General features: G+C 40.6%; 1 protein-coding gene across 2 annotated transcripts in view; it reads right to left on the minus strand.

The window, feature by feature from the left end:
- The window catches only part of prmt3 (protein arginine methyltransferase 3), a 55,699-nt gene that overhangs the window by 21,458 nt on the left and 9,954 nt on the right, over positions 1–24,287 (minus strand). For both annotated transcript variants that reach the window (XM_037094659.1, XM_037094660.1), the window contains exons 10-12: positions 21,775–21,874; positions 8,733–8,811; positions 1,178–1,365 (exon numbers count right to left, since the gene is read on the minus strand). In XM_037094659.1, coding sequence (XP_036950554.1) covers positions 1,178–1,365; positions 8,733–8,811; positions 21,775–21,874 — 367 coding nt within the window. The remainder of the gene's footprint in view (positions 1–1,177; positions 1,366–8,732; positions 8,812–21,774; positions 21,875–24,287) is intronic.

The raw sequence follows: 24,287 nt of genomic DNA on the forward strand, positions 1-24,287 counted from the left end.
ACAGCTTGTGCCCCATAAACTCAATTTCTCCTATTTGTAGCTTCCAAGCATCCTTGTGCATTAGGATCAGACTGACATATTGGTTTGCTGATACATCTAGCTGATATAAAATATCTGACATTAAATATCAAATATGATTTGTTAGTGTCATCCTCAGATGAAAAAAAAGCCTCAGGATGGCCTTCGCCAGAAACATTTGATACTTGTTTTTTTGTGTTTTGTTTATCTTAATACCTGATGTCATCTGTGTGATGTTGTCAAGCAACAGATGCTATGCCTTGCAAATCCAGGTGTGGACTGTCAAAGTCTTCTTTTTAAAGAAGGATGGAGCCCTCTGATTTTATGATTTGAATCCTTTTTAGTGGCCTGAAGATAAAATACTGTACAGCATTTCACAAGAAAGAATCGAAGATTGAAGAAAAATCTGAAAAACAACAAATAATTTTTTCTGTTTTTTTCATGTTAAGGTTGTCAGAAGTATCAATACTTGGATACTTTTTCAGTACTACTTGTTAAAGATCATATTCAAAACACAGAGCTACAGTCAAATTTTCAACCAAACCTGCAAAGATACGAATGTTATTACATATATGATGTTATATGATCAGTGACTTTTTTTTAACATTAGTATTATTTCAAAGATTAAAATTCCTGTTTCCTGTCAACATTGTTTACCCCAGTTATCATCTTGTATCCTGTCATCTTTATGTTGCGACCCCTTTTAGAAACCAAATCCCTGGTTTAGGAATCAATTCTTAATCAGCATTGGTGTTCTTTCCAAAACATTGAACAATTCCTGAGTTCTCAGCAGAGCAGTTCAAAACAAAACAAAATGGAGCTCAAACACCTTTAGCCTGATGGACAGTATTAGATTGTATTAGTTCAAGTTTGTATTTATTCCCCACTATTTCATATAAATGCAGAAAACATAGTTGAACTACAAATTTTACTTGCTGGAAAACCTCATATTCCCAGTGGTTATTCCATGTCAGACTGTACATGTCATCTGCCACCTTGCCACCTCCATGTGTGTACATTAAAAAGAAACAGTTCGATATTATCGAGATTAAAACGTTACCGGGTCAAACAAACTGTCTGCTATCAGTTTTAAAGTATTACTGAACTTCAAAAGCCACAACACTGTGGGATGAATGATGCAGTGTATAAGCGAGTTTACCTGTATGACTGTAGGTTCAGAGATGAGCGTGTCTTCTTTCACGACTTCCACCACGGCCTCAGGCACCACAGCCTTCTTCATACAAGCCATGTTGAAGCCGTACACATCATCCCAGAATGCAATGCGGTCTTGGTGCTTCTGTATGTCTCCGACTGCCGCCAGGCTAATGTTACAAAGGTCTGGATAGACTACGGAGAAAAGAGCGGGGTAGAAGGAGGACATGGACTGTTAATAACGTAGGTAAACGATAAGTACAACGGTATCATTACTGCACTGCTTTACAAGTGAGTGGGAAATTAATCTCCAACACCAATGACCATTCTGGTCAGAGATTGGGATTACAGCCCCACCAAGATACACAAACGCCTTGCTATAGCCCCAGCCAGATATTACCAGATTTAATGACATATATAATCCCATCTAATTTGCTTTATTTTTCTATTCATCTGGTTTAATCTGTTCCTAATTTCTCACATTTCTATTGTCACATCACAATGACACCCATCTTTACCGAAATAAACCGTTTTCCTTATCACGTTAGCAGTGTGATAAAAATGCTTCATTTTGTCATTAAACGATCTTAAGATGAACCAGACCACATATTCTTTTAAAAACAGGTGCAGTGTTTATGTATCTTTATTTTTTAAGTACAGGTCCAAGTTACTATTCTATTTTGCATGTACTTATGTCATTGTAAACATTTGTTTTTGATGCCAGTCTCTGAATTAGTCAATTAGTTCAGCAGGGGGAAACCACCTGTGACATGCTACAGTCACTCCTCTGGCGCTGTTCACTCAATGCAGCGCTGTAAGTGACGTTAGCCGGCCTGCAGCCAGAAAAGGAAGCCTGTCAGCCGGCAGTGAATAAGTACCTCTGCACAAAATCCTCAGGGAGCGAGGAAGCTTCCTTTAGAGCTGGACTCCTAGCTGGAGCATTCTGTCAGTGAAGATTCAACTTTTTGTAGACATTTCTGTTTTTTAGCTGTACAGAGTAGTTGACTTATTTGTTTCTGCATCTGACTTCCGTCTGTCTGCATTGGGTTCCATTAACTAGTCCATTCAAAATGTTGATCTTTTTCATTTCTTATTTATTTTTTTGGTTGTTATTGATCGAGAATTGTGTTGTATGACCTGCAGACTGGCCGAGATCTATTGACAATCCACTTATATTGAATCTGAATTTCGATTCAACGTTTAAACACTGCACTACACATCTCAACAAAAGAAATGTAACACACTCCGTATTTCCACACCTGAAAGTACAATTAGAATGTTCTCAACTATTGTGAGGCTGCCTGGTCAGTGGTGAGTGAATCCCTCCAGGAATTGCTATTTCTCTAAACAAAAGATCATTAATCATAACTAAAGCAAAGGGCTGGCAAATATCTGTGCCATAAACTTCTACTCTCAGCGCCAAGACGTGCTTAATATCAATATTTAATGGCTTAAAACCGTCCAACAAATCTAATCAGAGAACGCCTTAACATCTTGTGGGTGTGGATGTTTGCATCAATTTCATGAGGCCTCTTTAATGACTGTATCCATCATGTGCGCACAAAACATGGCCTGATGACAAGTTTGTCCCACTTTTATAATGGACATTCTGTACACTAGATGGTGAAAAATCTCCAAGGCATGTGGACAATGAAACACATCAAAATGTTGCATAAAGTTGGAGGCAAGCTATTGAAAACATCTTCAGTGTCTTTTTTTCATTACCCCAAAAATGGGTCAAATCATGAAAACAGACTGGTGACATTGACATATAGAAATATGAAAACTGTTATGTCTGATGAATAGAGCAGAGAACTGAGGCTGTGGTCAGTAGGATGATCACAGCAGGCAGGTGTGGATCTCCTTAATACTTCATTCATGGGCATTTTGAGCATTCAAGTTTACATAGTCAAACTTCTTTGCTGTGCAATTCACACTACAATTAACAAGACGAACGCAACAGTCACCATACTTTTGTCAATTATCCCCTTCATTACTTCAGGTAGGCATGCTAATGAAAGTTGCACAGCATCGATAATAATGTTACTTTGTCTGTACTCGGCAATTGCACACTCTGTCTCTCATTTAACACCAACACTGGGTAGGCCTACTATGCTACGCAAAAATGAATATGAACAGAAGAAACAACAAGAAGGATGAGGTATAACACTCAGGTGTTATACAAGGCGAAGCACTTAGATATTCCATGAACTGGATGGTTGGTCTGACACAGATTAAATCACTTGATGGAATGGATTCTGAACTGTTGGAGAATCACGTGATTTAGAATAATTCTGAAGGCTCTGAAGCTTGTGCCAGTGGCGTGTTAAACACATGGTTTCAAAGCCGACAGTATCTCTACCAGCTTAGAGAAATGACCACTGCTGAAAAAAAATCACCCCGGCTGTATGTTGGTCAACCAAGCTTCTGATTTTATTTCTCAGCTTATTGAACCTGCAGCCTCAGGAAATAAATTTTTCTTAGAAGATGGAAGATGTTGGTCATTTACTAGGAAATTGTGCCTCTAGTTTCATTTTTCAAATGTTTGGAGACAGAGGATGGGCAATGATTGTGGTCACCGCTCATGTTACATAACGCTGTTGATTGAATGAACATTATCTGCGTCTTAAAATGAGCATTAACCAGGAGCCCTAATGTCCTTTCATTGTGCTTTCACATCTGAATAGATTCCTTTTGTATAGTTAATATGCTTGGCGATTAAGCCAGAGCTGACATGCTTGAAGCCACTGGTATCCCTACTGTGAAGTAACATTAGCCAACACAGAGGCCTAGGGCCCAAACTGGAGTTTAGAATACACTCATGAAGATATATCAAAAGTTAATATGTTAACATACAACTTACTGCAACTCTACTGGTAGTAGTGTCCACATCTGTTTGTAAGAGGGATAAACATATAGATGTTTATAACAGGAGGAGCTGAATACAGCCAGACCACAATACTGTTAAGTGTTATCCCTAAAGTTAACAAATATCATTTGTTTGCAAGAGCAAAAGAGTTAATAGTGATGTCAAGCTGTGAGTTACAGCAATAGCATGTAGAGTCAACAGGCAGGAAGCTCAAGCTTTAGCAGATGGCAACATAAAGCAGTTAGCATAAGCATTTAGCCGCAACAACAGTCCTTTTTCAGTGTTTTTTATCAAGTTGCAAAAAACAATACAAAGCAACTTACAGGAAAGAGAGAGCAATGTGAGGTAAAGACATCAGGCAAGAGCAATAAAAGGGACATATTACAAATTATAACGTTACTTCAGCGCTGGCTCAGCTAGTGTTAGCTATGTTTTTATATTGCTATCGAGGATCCTAACCAGAATGTCTGTGTGTGCTGCTGTATGTAAATGTACTTGGTAGACATGCCCTGAAGATAAAGATATAGGTATGTGTGAAACAGAACTGGTCAAACTGAGGATCTCATTTGCTTGGCAACTGTGCCTATCTTTAATTAACACCCAGCAGTTAGCCTGCTAACACCACAAAGACCATGGCTTGCTGGGCAGTAACACTCAGGCTAATATGGATATTCCTTTTCTAACATATGCAGTAGGTTTTTGGTTTAGAAGTGGTTCTTTTGGTGATATTCACTTTAGTGGTGCCTCAAACTGGAAGCTAAATACACTGACAGAGCTGATAGGAGAAATGGTTCGCTGTGCTGGCTCAGGCATTCGTGAGCTGACCAATCAGAGCAGACTGAGATTTTGGTGGGGGGGGGCTTGAAGTAACAGAACCAAGGTGTCTACGACAGAGAGTATAATGCTGCTGCCCTTTACAGTATGAGAAAAACAATGCATTTATTTGGGCCTTAGCAGCATGACAAAATAAATCTATGAACCTGATAATGAGAATAATGTCTAGCTGCAGAAAGCACCTAGCAGTGGAATCGAAACTGATTGTGATACAGGTGAATTTTCTTTTTTTTGTAAAAACACAGGCTTAACAAACTTCATTTATACATTTATACTTTTGAAAACAGAAGTTACCAAGTGCTTAACATCAAGAAGAAATGGAAAAAAAGGATGATAAAAGAGACAAACAATTTAACAGAGAATTGGAATCCATTGCGCAGACTTTTCTATGGACATTTTTAAACTTTTAGACTTTTAATAATTTTGAATATAGAAGCATTCCATTTGCCTGGCATGTGTGATAGTCTCACATACCCTTCGACACATGAACCATAAAGTGTGTGAATAGATGGTGACAGCTCACTGATGGGCAACTCATGGCCTCTCATTATTAGCTAAAGGCTGCTTGTGACCCTGTGAGTGTCACTATACCTAATGACTTTGCACACACAGATTTACACACATGCATACACACGCAACAAACAGCAGATTTGTCACTTCATTTTACTCTGATTACTCAACCGAGTGAGTAATTACGAGGGCCAGGTGAGGGGGGGGGGGGGGACTGCTGATTGGGCAGAAACTGGACAGGCCAGTCTGACAGAGAGACACTGGGAAAGAAATGGAGACAGAGAGACGAATAGATGAAGGAGGGGGTGCTGTGGTGTGGATGGAGAGGGAGAAAGACGGAGAGGAAGAAGGGGGGGTAACATGGGCGTCCCCAGATTCATGGCTTTGACATCTGCGTCCTTCTCGACTCGCTGCTCACAGCCCGTTTGTCATGCCCCCACCCCCCTCACCCTCCACCTTCTTCTCTTGCTCTCTCCATCTCCCCCATTGGTCAGCTGTAAAAGTAGGAAAGACGGTGTGGGAGGGGGACAAAACAAATCCCTTTTCCCTGGACGCTGTGCTGTGCCAGGCATGCGGGGACACATTTAAGGATGAAGGGGAGGTTAATGTAGTGGGGAGAATGAGGGAGCTGCTGTAACTCTCTACTAATGTAGCTTAAACACACATACAGCAGCAGTGCTGCAGGGCCCGACTAATAACTCAGCACGGCGCACACACTCGAAATCTGAAAATAAACTTAAGTATAGAAGTTGACAAATCTGAAGTGACACAATGACCGTTTTAGGATCAACATTCAATAAATTAAAAAGCTGTGGTACGGATGTTGGTTTGGTTTATTGCATTAAGGCGCAGTCTGGCTGTGCAGAAAAGCAGAAAACATTTTTTTTTCCAGAGATTTGCCTTGGGCATGTTTACCTCTGAACCAAAACACCAACATAACGGAGACTCTACTCTTCATACTGACACAGACAACTAACCTCTCTTCAGTGCCTGGCACCACGCATGCCAACTTGGGTGTGGAATATATACAGAATTGATTAAATTAACATGATTATGAATTTTGCAGAGGAAAGCTGCGTCAGCCAATGACATGAACCCAGAAATCCAACCAACCAATCAGCTTGCAGTTCAGTCTAGAAGTCCAGAATTTTAAACTGGTCAGACTGTAGTTTATCAGAAGTGAGCTGTCAAGAGACGATAAATAAAGTACGCCGTCCTGACAAAAAAGTTGTTGTAAAATTTGGATGATGTAATTTAATAGTTAGAGATTCGGTCCTGTAAAGAAAAGTTCACACAAATATGTGCAGTTATGAAATACAAAGTAGGCTACACCCCTGTTACATGCAGGTAATCAAAATAAATGCATGCATATTAGGACAATTAAAGACTACACAGTCTATTAAAACAGAAACTAAACAAAAAATCTTGGAACAACCGTCATCAAACTTCAAAATGCTGCTTAACTACTTCAATGAATAGAGGCAAACATAGCTTAGGAACAGGCTTTTTCTGGGTTTTGGTGACTCCATTTTATTTCCTGCAGTGTAGCTGACAGGAGATCCACTGACAGCCCCTCATGTTGGGAGTGTCATGGTTAAAGGTTCATGACCAACCATACGGTGTCCTCTGACCTGTCATATCCTGACTCTCTCTGGTCACACCTTCTCCTGTCCAATCTCCCTCGCTAACAGATCTGTCTCTATAGGTGCAGCCATTCTCGCTGTCCATCAGCGAATGTGTGTGTCTGTGTGTGTGTGTTTGTGTGTGTGCGCGTGGTTGAGAGTGTGACCTCCCACACATGTCCCAGGGAGCCACTAAAGGCAGTGTGGTGGAACCGTCCCTTAGTTGGGTCACATTTGGCACAAACCATTAAATCTGGTCAATGGCAGAGATGGGGCTACCCAAGAGACTGACACACACGTAAATCCCTAAAGAATACGTTCTTTGCATATGTGTCAAACTATTGTCTATATAGGGTCTCATATTTTGACTGCAATACTTTAAAATTATTTTAAAAATATCAATCACACTTTATCTTTGGGGTCACAGTTCACATCATTTGATCATCAATTAAATAAACAGTGAACTGATCTAGGAAGTCAACTGTTTAAAGGAGTTTATCAATTAATAAAAAAAAAATATATATGGTGAATTTATTCAGAGGAACTATGGATATTTACAGTGGAAACTGACAAGACTTGGATGTTCTGTGAAGTCTCCCCTCTTTGTCCATTCTTCAGGACAGCCACACAGGAGACAATGTTGTCTTTCAAACAGCTGTGTGTCAGGCCGAGGTGAGCTGCTTTTCTCTAACTCCACCTCAGTTTGTTTCCACAACTCTGAGTATTGTTCTGATAACAAGGTTGAACCGTCATCTCCAAATTCAAGTGTTAAAAAAATACATTACTCAAAGAGTAAAATCTTTGATTCTCCCTCTTAAAAGTATAATTGATTGTGTCAACCTGGAGAATATATACGGAGCTACAGTGCTTGCTGCTTGACACAGAGCACATTTTGACACACCCTGTCATTCCCACGTGGTACTTGTAAGAACCACAGGGGGCTGAAGTGAACACGGTCTCCCAGCTGACAGATCAAATGTAGAGTAAATCAGACTTCAGCATCACACTGTACACGTTATTCAGTATTAAAATATTCTTTCAAGTTGTTAACATATTCATATACACTGTGCGTTAAGAACTGCATCAGTGGTAAACATGTTTAATAATTAATCTTCCCTCGCTTGGTAACTGAACTCCGGAAATGAGGCAGCAGATCTGACATTGAATTTTTATCAGCTGATAATTAAACAGCAGCAGGTAGTGGAGATGCTGAGGTGAACCTTAGTCAAGTCTTTTTTTTAGTGTTGGCATAGACAGTACAACATATCTTCCATTTTACTTTAGCTATACATTTTACTTACTAGATTAGTTTCATCACGTGATATTTCGTTTACTTACTGCACTGATCCTTCGACTCAGTCGCAAAGAGTGGGTTTCAGAGTGCGGCTACACAATAAATGTTCATCCCACAGTGGGTGGAAGAGCGGTATGGCTGACTGTGTCACTACAGTGTTAACAAAGCATAGCAACGCCCCCCTGACACTCCCCCACTTCCCCATGCCACTTTGGTTGATTTTAAAAATGTATGTGGGAGACAGGGAGAGCCTAGAAACAAATGTTTCATCAGTCTTAAATGACACATTAATTCAAAAACTACATGATGGAGAAATTACGTGACAATGCCTGAAGAAAGATCTTTTCTTTTTTTTTTTTTTTTACGTGGCATGTCATTTAACTAAATCCTTTTTGAAACCTTAATTTCATGGTGAGGCGAAGATGTGACCTACCAGAGCCGTCATCAGCCAGGTAGAGGTCTCTGGCGTGCAGAACAGAATCCAACATGGACTCAAACAGCAAGAAGTAACCCTGAAAAGAGAGGAAGTACACATTATCACCATGGCATCCTCTGGAGCAAGTTTACTGGACGAAGGACAACAGCAGCGGTGTGCCTTTGAAAGTTAAAGGCAGGGAAAAACTGCATGCAAGGAGATTTCAGAACCTCCGGACAAATCAATTATTATTTCTCTTCAATTCAACATCACACGGGAATCTGAATTAAGCGTGACTGTGAAACGAGTGATGTGCCCATGTGGCCTGTCACCCAGCATCCAGAGGTTTGACCCTGGGTTGACCTTGTGTTCTGCTCCAGCAGACGGCACATTAACCGTGGTATTATTCCATTAATGCTGAAATTGAGTTTTGTCCACATCTTGTTGGCTTCGGCCTGAGTGGCAGATACTGCTGACAAATGGCTTTTTCCGCCAGCTACACCTCCAACCAGCAGAACAACCAATCGCACAAGCCGAAGCCGCAACGCTGGGCCCTTCAATATGGCATTTGTGCACACAACATTTGGGCGGGTCCCCAACATATGGGAGGGAATATCTCCATCTGGGACAAGGAGGCGGAGCATAAACTGTACATGCGCTTTTTTACTGTAACTGATGACCCATATCGGTCCCTTCAGAGTCTTGACAACACTGACTGGCTCGCGCAGGAACGAAAACACCCGCTGATGCTTTCAGATCAGAGTTTTAAGATCAAAGAAGGTGCACAAGGAAAAGAGTATAAATAGCATAACCTTTCAGTTTTCAGTATATTTACTTTCCATCACTTTCCATTATATCCATGAATTTGTCCAAATGATCACTGTAGTAAGTTTTAAAGTCTGATATGCCTTAATTTTGATCCCTGGTGCAATTCTAACTGATACTTAAACAACTGTTTTGGAAGCTTTTAGGATGATTATTCCCACAATAATCACATTAATCTTCTTAATCTTCAGTTTCCATATGAGCCAACAATGATCATTATTCTGTTCAACATAGTGAAAAGGGACAGAAAGGGACATTTTCGTGGGGGGAGGAAGATGTGCTCAGGGGAAAACAAGTCATTACAAGGTGGATTTTCTTTTCATAGCCGGGACCATTCGTTCTATGGGAACATACTTGCAAAAAATAGGTCCAATGGGGGAACAAACACGAGCAGGCAGATCATCACTGAGGATAAAAACAAGCTGATGGATTAGCTATATTACAAAAAACACTTTGTGTTTGGAGTTAAAACCAAAGTAAGTGCAATGCAAATGTTGCTAATACTGCCCCATTGAACAGGAACCTGATTAGACTATGTGAGATATAAGCAGCTATATAGTGACACAATTGATGATATTTGCAGTGTGAACTCTTCGGTAGATGTTAAAAAGGAAGAAACAAAATTCAGTTTGCTAAGTTTCATCTGAGACAAACATCTACACTTCTATCTTTCCAGAGGGAAAAGGGACAAGGAGAGGTGAGAGCCAGGACAGAAGATAAAGAGGGGTCGGGGTGGGGGTATGATGTAGAGAAAGAGGAGAGGAGGCTAGAATAAAAGCAAAAGAGTGATACACAGAGAATGCAGTGGCCAGAGGAATAGTAATTCACTGAGATAAGAGCCTTATTATTCAAATAAAGACAACCTTTTATTGGAGAGAGGAGAGGAGGGGAGAGCAAGCGGCAGACAAACAGGAGACGCAGCCCTGATTTATAACTCCTACTCCAAAATCGTCACCATCTCTGTCATGGGCCTGAGCTGATAATGATGACAGCGATGACGCTGATATAACTGACTCATCCTCTGCGAGGCGATAAAGGGAAAAGTTCTCTCTGTTTATCGACAGTGGACCGGTCTCGAACCAAAGTCAGGCCGGTGGATCGTCTGCCGTTGCCTGCTGCGGTCCGGCCGATGTCCTTAACGGCAGAGCAGGTCGTTTTTAAAATCCTCACACAGAGAACGCCGGCCTCGTAATTTAGATCCCAATTTCACGGGACACTGCTTCACTTGAAGGAAAGAGGATATGAGAGCGCGAGATGCCTGAAAGCAGAGTCACACCTTACTTTTATCATCAACAATGCAGGATTACTGCCCCCCCCTTACCTTGCATGTCCTGCCAGCGGCACTTACCCAACCCCCCCATTTATACATCTACAATATTAATCACCCAAAAAAAAAAAAAAAACCTCTAACACTTCCTCAGCGAACATGATGTCACTCCTGAATAATGCCGGTAATCCTGTGCAATGTGTCATCCCAAAGAGTACAATCAGAACTGGATCATGTTGCGGTTTTGGGGTGTAACACTGTTCAATTTGGAGGAGATCAACGCACCAGCTTTAACTTTTAATCAAATCACTGCCCCAACGATTAAAAAAAAAATCCCTTCATGTTTAGTCTTTGTCCAACTAGTGATTGATTCTATTGGGCATTTTGGTCTCCCATGTCGACTCAGTCTATAGAATGTTTTGAAAGCTAAAAGCAAACTAGAGGAACCACCAACAGACCAATTTAATACACAAGAGATGACATGCAATGATACATGTGTCCAATCTGACAGTTTGGCGAAGGCTTATGAGGCGAAAGCACAACCTGAGAGTAAACAACCCGGCCCATTACACTTCAAGCTATATCCATTCTATTTACAGTGGCTATAAGCATTGTCATTGTCTCAGTTAACTTCCAGTCCATTCTGTAGTTAGCAATCCTGTCCTAAGTATGTCACCACACTTGCACGACTCCCTCTTTGCCTCTTTCCTCTCTTCGAGTGATTTTCATCGCTCGGTCCTTTTGGCAATACAAGCCATAACCAGCTGGTAGCATTCCCTGTTCCGCATTGCCGGTGTGGGTACCAGACCAGCCAACCAACCAACCAAACAGCCTCTTTGTGATGTTCTCTGTCCTGGTTTAATTTGGCTTCGAGTCATAAAAGGAATGCTCAGACATTTTGGAAATTCTGCTTAATTGCTACTGAAAGTCAGACGGGAGGTTATTATGGTTGTGTCCAAAGCAGAGATTGTCACATGTTTAGCCAAGCTCAGCACAAAGAGTGGAAGCATGGTTAACTAGCTGGTCTACGTCACAGAGAAACCCGACTACTACCATGTTTGACATATTTTCACATGTTTCAACTACACACATACAACATGCACAACATCTTTGGATTTGTTGGCAAGAAAGCCACTAGATGGCTTCCAGTTTACATTCTAGGCCAAATTAAACAGGTCACATGTGCCTCTTTATGGAACGCATCAAGATTAGATTGATATCCATCAATTTAATCAGTAAAGAAGAAGAATGAGTATTGAAGTATTCCTGTAAGGGTTAAAGCCAAGAGGTTTTAATGCTCTCTATCACAAAAATATCTTGCCGACGTGTTGGCTGATCAATACCAGTAAATCCAACGAGTGTGATCCACCTGGTTTAAAAGGTGTTAGTCCATGAATATTTACAGGTGAAAACTGCATCAAGGAAAAAAAAAAAAAAGACTACAGCTCCTTAACTTTTTCTTTTATCGCACTACACTTTGTCTTTGCCCATTCGCGTTCAGAAAAAAAAACAAGATTAAATCTCAACAGCGGACAGATTTGCGAACTTTTTAATGCCTCTTTCCAGCAATCGATCCGTCTGTCTACGTGCGCACTGACAAAGACGGGCCGAGGTGTTGGTGTGAGGAAACGGCTCAGTTTACTGTCAGGCAGCCCGGCTGGTGCAGGCTACGCTCTGCAGTATAGTCACTGTGCATTTCCATAAAAGAGACTAATGAAAACCTAATGAGAATGGGCTGGAGCAGCTTATACACATTAACAAAATTAGCATATAAAACACATTCCCCTGAGTGGGCTATCACACACTCGCATACACATCTACATACACGTTTGCATCAATACACACACACACACACACAAAAGAAAAATGGCAAATACACTTTTACAGCTGTGTTACTTGTGTCAAGAATTCTAGCCTTTTCATTGAGTTGTCACTGCCCTTAACTTTACATAAAGGCAATTAAACTTGGGCATTTCTTATAAACTCTGCAGATTACTTTACAATTACTCCTGTAATGTTGTCCTGTCTTTAGCTGCTGGAGGCAGAGTGGGAAGAAAAGGCCTGGTGTACTATACGTCATACGTCATATATACTTCACAGTTTTGTGTCTCCATCAACCCTTGGGAGACCGAGTGGCTGTCAATTACACTGTAGGTACCAAGAGGCGTTTTGGTACAAAATCTGCATCAGCAGTTTACACTTTCCTCCGCCCTCCAGTACCTCCTCTCTGCTTCCGTATTCAACGTACGTCTTCCTCAATTACTGCGGATCATCATCACCTCCAGTCCCAGAAGGGCCGAGGCAAAATAAAGGAGATGTCGTGCATGCATGGATGTGTGTGAGGGTACTTCCATGCTTGACTGAATTCTGAAGGCAGCACCCCTACATCTACAAGCCCCTTCTATAGTAGCCCATGATCAGTTGACACCAAATTAACATAAACATATCACACACATCCTTGTAATAGATTTCAGTGTGTTAACGCTCGGTGATTGTAAATTGTGCAGGTCCCAGTATCAGCGTAATTTCCATTTAAAAAGGCATGCAAATGAGAGATAAAGGTGAAAGACCGTCTAACAGCAAAGTAATTTGCAGTACAGCTACAAGGTTATAAGATGCGGTGGTTCTTCTGAATTCATGTGTTTTCAGAAGACGTAATGATAATTTACATGGCAAGTATGTGCGTAGGCTTTACAGGAAGCAACAGCAGAAATTAAATACAGTGTATAAAACCATGAATAACAATTAAAATACAATCGTGTTTTCATTAGTTTATACCACCTGGAACTAAGAATTGCTGTGTTTTTCTTCTTCCAAAGACAAATCTGCTGTGTTGCACCACCTTTTTTTTACAGCAGCTCTGAATGGACAAACCAAATGCCGGTTCACAAGAGGGTGAAATTCACCACCTTACTGCAAGATGCCAGGTAATCCTACCCATTGGACTTTAAAGCAAAACGTGGTTTTAACGATGTACATGTATCCACCATCTTTATCTTTTGTCCAATGTTGTATCACCACATTTGTATCTACAGAATTATATCTTGTCAAGCTGGAATAGTCTTGAAAGGAGTGTATGCCAAGTCAACTTTTGCCACAAACTTGATCTCTGGATGGTTTTTCCCTCTTTAAATTGCACAGAACATACAAATTACAGTATACAGACATTAGTTGTGAAGTAGCAAGCAATGAATGCACTGGTCTTGCGTGTGTAGAATGTCTTTGAATATCTGTGGGTGTTTCTGGGACTGCACGACCCGCCAGGAACTCCAGTTCTTTCTAAGTCTCTTCAAAAGACTTTGTACTTTTAAGTCTTGAGTCTTGCTCCATTATGCATTTGTTGTGACCTATAGAGTTCATGCACTTTGTCTCAGTTTGCCCTATCAGGGTTTCGTGTCCACCCATTTCTACCCCTGCCATTGCATTGGCTTAACAGTAAGAGGACTCAGGCTTCATCCAAAATTCGCTTCACATTCCATCTGAACAGCAAGTAGAACATCACGGAACGCTACAACTTTCCAAACAAGACTCCTTGTAAAAGTTACTTAACTACACCGAACTTATCAACCTGCTGCAATGAGTGTTGCTACATGTGCAAGTACAAACAGACTAGAAACGTTCAACCAGAGAAGGCTGGTTATCTGAGTTACTACTTTAGATTAGCAGCTCTTCAAAGATCTTTGATAATCTGTTCAATAAAGTCTTGACCAAAATACATCTGGAATAAATTAACATAAGTAAATGTTTGTGCAGGCTGTTGGTAGCTGTAATCAGGAGTCAAGCTCTTTCACGTCTGCAGTAGGTGTCATGGCCACATAATCTGATATTCAATACTAGCACACATCGCATCCCAAGGCACGAATGTACTGTTTAGATTTTGGGAAGGGCACCTCTACATGGAAACTCATTTGCACTTGAGGGCAAATCTAAGTCAGCAACATAAAATTTAAACAATGTTTGCCTTTGTGTGACTTTGCCTTTGAGAAATAAAAAGTTATAGCTGTGATTCCACACATACACTATAAAAAAAGAAATCTAATAATCTTGTACTGGACAGCGTACTTATCCAACCATTTACAGGCCGTTATTACATACATCATTTTGAGGTAACAAGAAGGACATTTCTCTCCACAAAAACAATGTCATCTGAGTGATGCAGGATTATGGTTTTGGCTTTATGAGGATGTCTGTCTGAGGGATACATCAGGTAGTCAGGTCCGTGTTCTGCATGTAGCAGTAATCAAACTAGACTGCTAGACTCCTTTGCTATGGATGTTTTGATCGTACGTCAGAAATGCAACATTGCATTTTAGACTGACAGAGAGAGTATTGATTTATTGAACTGCATTGTGGGTCTTTATATATATCCCCCTGCTCATAGTAAAAGGCTGCCTATATAGTCATGTGCCTGCAATTTCAAGGGGCACAAAGTACCCAAAATGACGAGTCTGTCCAGTAAGAAATACAAAACAAGGACTTTTTGCTATAAAGATTTCTTGAATTTTCATTTACTACAACTGTTTGATCAGAAGCCCATTTGCATTTTCTTCCTTCCATGTTTCACCCATTCAGAATATGTTCCAAGAAGTGTTCATGAGATGGACATAATTGACTGTAAACAACAGTGGCTGGTATTTTCTTACAGCAGGAAATGATAACTCTTAGGTGTTTCTGCACACAAAATTATGAATGAGAGTTTGTTTCAACTCTGCATAAAAAGAAAAAAAAAAGGATATTTTTGGTCAAAGTCAAAATGATCATCCTCATGCTGTACATATCAAATTACCCAGTCTACACCACAGAGCCAGAAAGCCTCCAAATATAGGGCAAATGGGATGGGTTTGTGGGATTAGACTTTTAGTTACACAGGCAGCTGGCTGTAAACTACTTCCTGAAGGTCTTGTGGAAGTAAATACAGCCAATAAATCCTCATTAGAAAATGGACACACCTGTGGCACAGTCAGTGTGTGTGTGTGTGTGTTTGTGAACGTGTACTTTGCTTTGAATCTTTGTCTATCTGTGGGTGTGTGTTTGTGTTTGAGTGTGTGCGCGCATGTGTGTGACTGACAGTCAGTCAGACTGAAGGACAGGATGACTGATGACTACCGGCCTCTTTCTGGGCATGTGAGGCTCCCAGCACTGATAATGAGGCTAAAGAGGAAGAGCTGCCATTAATTTGACTTCACACCTCTACCGCACACAAGGATTCGGACTTTGTGTGCTCGTGTGCACCTGCATGTGCCAGAGATACTTGTTCTGTAGTCAAACTATGTTCACCTCAAGGTAAACTAGCAGAGTCGTGGGCACAAAGAACTCCTCCACGGCAGAGAAGTTACACAGGGCTCTTTGACACTTTTCTTGTTCAGGGTTCCTTTCATATTTTAATGAAACACACCGAACACTCACTGGTGCTGAACAATGATTTGACATTCTGGGAGAGTTTCTCCAAGGTGATTTAGCACATAGCTGAATAAGCTCACTATTCAGGGACACTGGCCTTTGCCTCTGTACACAAACTGTAATCCACAAGACGATATATGATAGAAAGACTACTTATTTATTCAAGGAAAAGTCAACACGTAGTTTCTACTATATTGGTTTTTTAAACATCCGTTTGTGTTATTTTGTGATAAAAAAAATTTAAATACAATTTCACATCTGGAGCAGATCCAGGTGTGTCTCTTCAGGTGTTTGGCAGGGGGACAGGAGAAGGAATTTTTACTTTTTATGTACACCAACGCAGGAGTGCCTCCTAGCTTTCACTTGACACGCATTTTCAAAAGAAAAGACAGAGCTTTTGTATGTGGTACCAAAAAGTAACTAATTTACCGAGATATCAACTTGATTTCAAGACTGGATTAGATTTTTGCTTTCAGATAACCTGAGACATTTGGTGTTAGGGCAAGTTCTCTGTCTGGGCTTTCTCTTTTCTGACTCCTCCGTCAACGATTGTTGAACCAGAAACCCGGCGTCAGCATTGGATACTTTTAGGTCCGACAGAAATCAGATGCCTCATGTAGTGTCACATCATTGGACTTCACACAGTGGATGTTCTCTATAGACATAAGAAGAGGTCTATGCACCATAGCATGAGTGTGTCGATCACAGGAGGGAATGTGATAAAAAGCTGTTTTTCCCTATAGAGGTGAATGAAAAAGTTTTAAAATACGACAATGATGTATGCAGGAGTTGACGTGCATGAACCCGCTATGACGGCCATCAGAACTGAGCCATTGTGAATACTCTAAGATGCGCTGACATGCTGAATCTAACATTATGTAAGAAAAGTTTGTTAACGCCAACTCTCCTCTAACAGTCTTCTCTCATGTCCACATTTGTGCGCCCGTGTCATTTAACACTATCAAGCAAGCAGGCCCATCACCTGTGATTGATCTTGGAGTGACAATCTTTATTTAGCCTTTGGGGAACAGAGCTCTCCTCCTCCCCGTCACCCCCCCCAGTCTCTTATCTGCTCTGGACTGTTTGTTTTTCTGTGTGCTGAGAAAGAGGACCGATCAATGTCGTGAGTTATGAAATGACAGCAGTGCTGCTAAAGGCAGTCTCTCAAACACTGCCAGAGCAGACAGACTCTCATTTGCCCCCTTCTCCACCACCATCACCAACACCACAGATACACCACATTCATCACCCATCTCTGTCTATTAGCCCTGTAACCACTGTCCATCTGCTCGCTCCAACGACTCTGACAGCTGGACTTCAGTGATATAATCCTTTGTTTCTCTTCCATAACAGCCTTAACCATCAAGTAACTTATTACTTCAAGACAAGATAAAACTTGCAAGGTCATCGCTATAAAGCTACAATTTGCTGGTACATGAATGAAGTAATCCCTTCTAATTTCTTTCGATACCATTTTTTGCATTCAAATTGATATTTGGCATACAAATAAATAACTAATGGTCAATTATAACCCACCAATAAAAATGTGAGTAATACAGATGCCAATACTTACAAGATATTAATATAGAACTGTAGAGAATCTGTAAAGATGGCTGTTAAATTTAGATGAATTATTTTCTGTATAAGTTAGATGACACGATCAATCAGGTCAGTCATTCTAACGAGCCGGTAATCTGTGTTAGTGCTAGTCAGCACTCTAACTGTTATGTTTACACATTCTTTCAGCTAGCAAATGTAAAAAAAAAAAAAAAAAGGTTACAATAGGGACTTAAGGAAATTAAGGACTTCTGGGATCAGAAAATATATGTTTTTTTATTCCACATCAGCACACAATCAAGTTGGACTGCTTGTACCACATCATTCCTCTGTCACGAGTCTCCACAAGACTCAAGAGAGAAAATTGTGTAGTGTGACCAGCACAATGACCTGGTGACTTCCAAAGTCGTGCAGTCTGACAAAGGCACTGGTTGACAGTCTGAAATTAACACCTGTACAAAGTCCTAGACATTAGTTACTGCCTGCCTTCAACTCAATATAGACTACTTTCCAGGCCAGAGAACAACATTTTCAATCACAGCACATGTGATGACAGATGAATGTAGTTCTTGTTTAGCTTTTCTGACGAGTGATGCTTTTCTTTGCCACAGTGAGCCCAATGCTCTCTCTCTCTTGATACACAGACCATGGATATGTTGGCCTATTAACTCTGCAAATTTCAGATTAATTATACTCTTTGGTGTACAGAGTCACTGGACTATTATATCATTATTTCTACCTGGACCAACCGAAGTGTAGCTGTGTGAAAGGTGCTTTAGTTCTGGTCTTCAAAGCCAGTTGTTTCCTTCATCCCTTTCCTTTTATTTCATCAATCCGATATTCCTTCAAACCAGAGAAAGGTGTACAAAACATGCAGTTTCTCTTCACAGAGCAAATGCCTGATGCTAATCTATTCTTAGTTACAGAATTCCCTCCTGCACATCTCTGCCACTGCTTTGACCCAGTTTGGCTTCTCTGTTGGAGGCCTTAGCAAACCTCCAATCGGCATTAGTGTGTGTGTAATGTGTGTATGCAATTTGGGCAGGCTTTGGTGAGGCATGCATTGAAGTCATGGCAAGCCAAAGAAATTCAACCGTGATCAAAGTCACAAAGATGCATGTTTGGGCTTAATGCACAGTGAAACTGAAAAACAGAATGAGAAAAGAAAGATCAAATGCTCAGCTCTACTCGATCACTTAACATTTTTTTATTTTGTTTTTTATTTAAGATAGTGCCCACTCAGCGTCGGATTCATTCTTAGCTATATTGTCGTAGCAGTGAGTGAAGCTGCTGAGACATCATCTTCAAGGCAACACAAACACAGTAACAATGGAGGACATCAAGGGATGGCCCAAAGTAGAAAAACTTTGTTTCTGATAAGGGTGAATGCAGCAAGACAAAAAAAGAAGACAGGAGATTTTAAGAAATCCTAAATTAGAGTGCAGATGAGACGAGATGACTCTGGTTGCTGAATCAAATAATAAATAAAATACTGAAAATGACCATTGCCTTCTGGACCCATCTTAGATGAATGGCTAACCTCAATGACAAATGCATGGCATTCTGTGTAACTGCTTCCGATTAAAAGACAATTTAGTGTCATTAATTTAGACTAACAGCAGTCGGAAATGTCTGGTTTGCATTAGCAGTAATTTAACACATATCTGACACAACTACACAAGCTCTAACAAAGAAGCTGTCATCAATAAGATACAATTCCAAACAGTAATGTTGTGAAGCCAGCTCGGGAATGGCGGACTCCACCATTGACAATGATTTATACCGTATGGTAAAGTAATTACAGAATCTAAATACATTAAATGGCTATTTGTGAAAAAAGAATAGGTTTGGAGAAGATGGTTATTTAACAATTGCTCCTCTAAGCACCAACACCAACATTTGAAATTAGGTAAGGGATTTATTTTTTTATAAGTATTATTTAAAGGATTATTTTAGAGAATCAGTGGTTAACACTAACCCAGGGGATCTATCTTGCAACCCCAAATGGTAAATTTCAAAAGAAACTGACATTTTATAAGAGGTTAAGGAGTTTGATTTTTAAAATGAATAATTAACTGATGTGGAAAATTCAGGGAGGGGTTAAATAGAGGGTAAAATACCTGACTTTGAACAACCTTTAAAAACTTAGCGCCCATGATTAAAATGAAATACTCAAGCAAAAAAAAAATTATATGCTAGAGCGATGGCGGCTCAAGAATCTCTCTTAGGTAAGATACTACCTGGCTATAAGACAAAGTCATTAAAGTTTAATACAGTCTAACGCCATTTACACAGAGCAAAAAGTCTCCTCCAGTGACAACTGTCATTTTTCCATTTTATACCGGCAGATTGGAGAGCAGCTTTTGAGGTTCTGGCCACTCTGAGAAATGTCTGCCATCGCTGCCGTGATGGGAAGTGACTGGAGAATTCTTAGATTTATTAGCACTCTCAGAGCTGGTGTCATCAGAGATTACGCCCCCTATCCTTCACCGCTCCGCCGGCACGTCAACCGCCGAATTTCAATTTCCCCGGTGAGAGGATGGGAAGGCTCTGGCTGGCGACCCCTGCTTGTGACCCTGGGGTTTCACGATGGATGGGGGAGGTGGAGGGGGGACAGATACGGGATGCTCATGAATTAGGGATGACTTCAGCGGTGCGTTCAACTTTGGCCGTCCTGCCTGTATCGCCACAGAGAATCTCCCTGATAAATGGGCATCAAGGGGAAGGAAGACTGCTCTTCTTGGTTATGTATTCAGAGGAGCTCATGGTCGAGTTTAGCCACGTTTCAGCCATGTTTAAAACATGCGCCACTGCTACTGGCACCTTCAATTCTGCATGGTCATTGGCTGGTTGAGGTTACACTGAGCATCTACGTTGTTTTGGCTTCTACTGTACGTGTTTGAAGAGTTCTACAGTAAGACGGACGACAAGCTTTTGACATATTTAGACAGTTCACATGCAAGCAAACTTTTGTTTTTAATGACATTTCAAGACACATAAAACCTGTACTTTCCAGTAATTGTACAGGGTAAAAATATCACTGATGGCCTAGACTGGCCTCCATCAACAAGCTTTTATACCAATTTCCAAAAGACACCTCTCAAAGTATGAAGGCTCCAGTACAGTCCCTACCTCAGTTTGTTGGCTCCAACAGTATGCTAACAGTTGAATAAGTGTAGTAACAATCAGTGTAGTAACAAAGTATATACAGCAGTGCTATGACAGTGCAGGATATTTCTTATCAAGCTTCATTAAGTGTTATTTGTAAAGACCTTCTGAAACTGAATTTGATAAATGACTTGTTTGAAGTTGTCACTCTGACTTATCACAGTATTAATAAAAGTTAAATTTGCCCTACTGCAGCTATTCAAAGGCCATTTCAAGATAAAATACCATCTTCAATTAATACACTATTTATACACACCTCCTCCTCTAAACCAGTCATATTCATTCATCCATCTGTGCTGTTCTACTCCTGAGTTAATACTCAAAAAATGCCAAATGTGATCAATGTCAAAAAATGCCATTATGTGATTAACAACAGGGAGTTAGTTCAAGGCTGACCTGAGCTCACCAGTCATGCCTGAAATGTGTTTAATCAGGCATCAGTGTCACAAAAGCAAAAGACATACATGGAGTTGGTTGACCTCCCATGTGCTGCAGATTAATGGATTCAATCATCTTCTATGGCTCTTCTGACTGAACTGTTTTACTCTCCATTTACTAAACTGAATTCTACAGAGAGCTGTTACCTCTATGTTTTTTTCTGAATTTTGTTTGAATTCATGGGAATCACACAGGAGCATTTTTGTGGAAAAGAGATGTCTCGCAATCACTGACTCACATTCTCAGCCAATAATATGAATTAATATAATGTTTACGCTGAATGGTTGTTTTCATTGAATGACTTAGCCAAGCTTCAGGAGTAGAAGGCGTTGATCCGACTGGCACTCCTGCATTCCCACAATCAAGCCACCACAGTATCTATTATGTGTATAAAAATGCACTGACCATCCATTCTGAGATGATGATGTCCACCTTCTCCACAGGGAGGTTGATGTCTTCTATGCGGCCTTTGATCAGAGTGATCTTGTCTTCCAGCTGGTTGGACCTGTGTGTAACATGCGAGAGTCACGCAACTTCGACAAACAACTCAAGTCAAATTTACATCATGCAGTGCCCAATACACCAATGACTCAAGAAAGGCCTTTGTAGATTTGGGATTGTGTACAGTCTGCTCAAAAAGGCTGATATTCAACTCTCCCTTTCATCTTAAGTCTAAAAGGGAGACATGAGTGAAAATGTCGATTAATAAGTTGGCTAATTGCTTAACTTGGGAAACAGTAGCTCAGTCTGTGGGGACTTGTGACAAGCCAAAGGGTGAGGAGCGTGGCCATGGCAAGTCCATGTTGGGCGGCTCAGTATTGAGTTTTTGCTCCCCACTGATTGCTGGGGAGATTTCCAGTGTACTCCTGGGTGCTGCAACTGCTCCCTTTAGCAAGGCAGTGAACCCTTAACTTGGGCACTGACATCTTCCAATTTCTTCATACATATGTATAGGTCCTGTTTGAGCATGTGCATTTCAAGCCGTTTAGCATAAAATACTACAATACTACAGAGAGAAAAAGAAAAATTGTGCTAAAGGGAAGTATGTGTCCTCTATCTTCTTCCTCTCCTTCTAAAATAATCTAGTATGCTCACTAGCTGGTCACAAACTTTGTCAGTCTGCTGTTTGGTGCTGGGCAGGTAGCTTTCAATAGTTTTATATGTGCTTTATGACTGAAAAAAAGCTGCAAACTGCAAGTTAAATATGAGGTTTGTGAGAGCAGTGGGTGTCCCAAAAGAGTGGACTTATGGGCCATAAAAAACAAAAACAATGAGCTGAAAGACGCCGAAAATGAACTCTAGAGTCAGGTGATGATGAATGTCTGTAGGTCCATCACTAGTGCGACGCTTTCACATCACAAGCAGTCATATGAATCCTTTTTTTTATATAGAAATAGTATTAGAGTAGTCAACTCAGTCTGAGTCAACATCATTTTGGGCATTTTTTTTTTCAAACTTGTCAATATCTATAAGTGACCATATTGTTTTCTAAGTACAGTATGTTTCCATCCTTTCCTTAGTCGTGTATTGACTGTGGAAGGTGGCATAACTGTGGGCCTGTAAAGGTGTCATGCTCAGGTAGGGACTGTAAGATCAGTGCTGCCGTTTAAATGATCCTTCCTTTCAGACCGGCCAGTCTGGGTATCAATCTCTGTGAATATTCCATTATCATGACAGCTAATGTTACCGAGGACAGAACAATTACTCACAGCGGCCCAGAGTGCATTTCTGTGGCAGCGATCCTTATCTTGAACTGTCTCTCCCCTCTCTGCTGCTCTGCTACCGCTGCTATCACCTCCTCCCAGAATCCAACAGCACCCCCCCTATACACACCCCTCACCCACTTCCCCCTCGCCTCCGCCACCTTTCACAAGAGGGAAACACTGTAATCTCATTATTGGGGTAATTTAGAGGACAATGTCAGGACTCTGGGGAGAGAGTCAGTATCTGTGTGTGTGTGTGTGTGTGTGTGTGTGTGTGTGTGTGTGTGTGTGTGTGTGTGTGTGTGTGTGTGTGTGTGTGTGTGTGTGTGTGTGTGTGTATGCATGTGTCTGTGAGAAAGAGGGCAAACACACTGTACATTTCATCATAGGAAACCTGTGTTTGCAAATAAATGCAGTAGTTTGATGTACTTACTCGTACAAAATAGCATTTTCCTCAGAATGTAGAAGTTTGTGCTGTACTGAGGTTACAAACTTTTCAATACAATTATATTTGTTTTTTTGTTGGTGTTTCAGTTAGGACTTTCACATTAACAATGACAAGGCAATAAAGAATAAAGATAAAGATTTAATGAGAATGGTACTCTGGAGAGTGCATACCTCTGCCAAGGCCCTACAGCCAAGATACCAGCCACGTGACTGCAACAATATTGCTGGAATCCTATTATCACTTTGTTACTGCTCCCAATAATATAGGAAAAATAAAGAAAAATACTGAAGAAATTCGTGTGAGCTAGTCCATTTTGAACTTCAAAGTTGTGAACTATAACAAGTGAACTTAACTTTAAATTCATTTTTACGAAGTGTGAGCTTGAACAACACTGGACTTCAACACAAATGCTTGCCAGTGTCCCTATGCATTCATAATGTGCATTACTGGCTGGTAAAACTCTGGTCAGCAGTCTTTAACCAGTAACAAGTACTGGCTGACAGTCATCAACAAACTGTTGAGCCCACATTACCATTAAAATTTGAACTGGTCTACCTAAAATATTACCTAGTGTTTTTCCACTTTGTTGTCACATTTCAAAGCTTTCTATTGGATAATCCATCAACTCAAGCCATTTAAAAAACGTATTTAGACACTATCCATTAAGGAAGTGACTGTGAAGGAGGGAAGTCACATCTAGCTTTTTCATTTAAACTTCGGCGACGGAGTCGAGACAGGAGATGGATGCTCCTGCCTAACCAACAGGA

Source organism: Acanthopagrus latus, chromosome 4 (genome assembly GCF_904848185.1).
Source record: "Acanthopagrus latus isolate v.2019 chromosome 4, fAcaLat1.1, whole genome shotgun sequence".
In the NCBI taxonomy this organism is placed as follows: Eukaryota; Metazoa; Chordata; class Actinopteri; order Spariformes; family Sparidae; genus Acanthopagrus; species Acanthopagrus latus.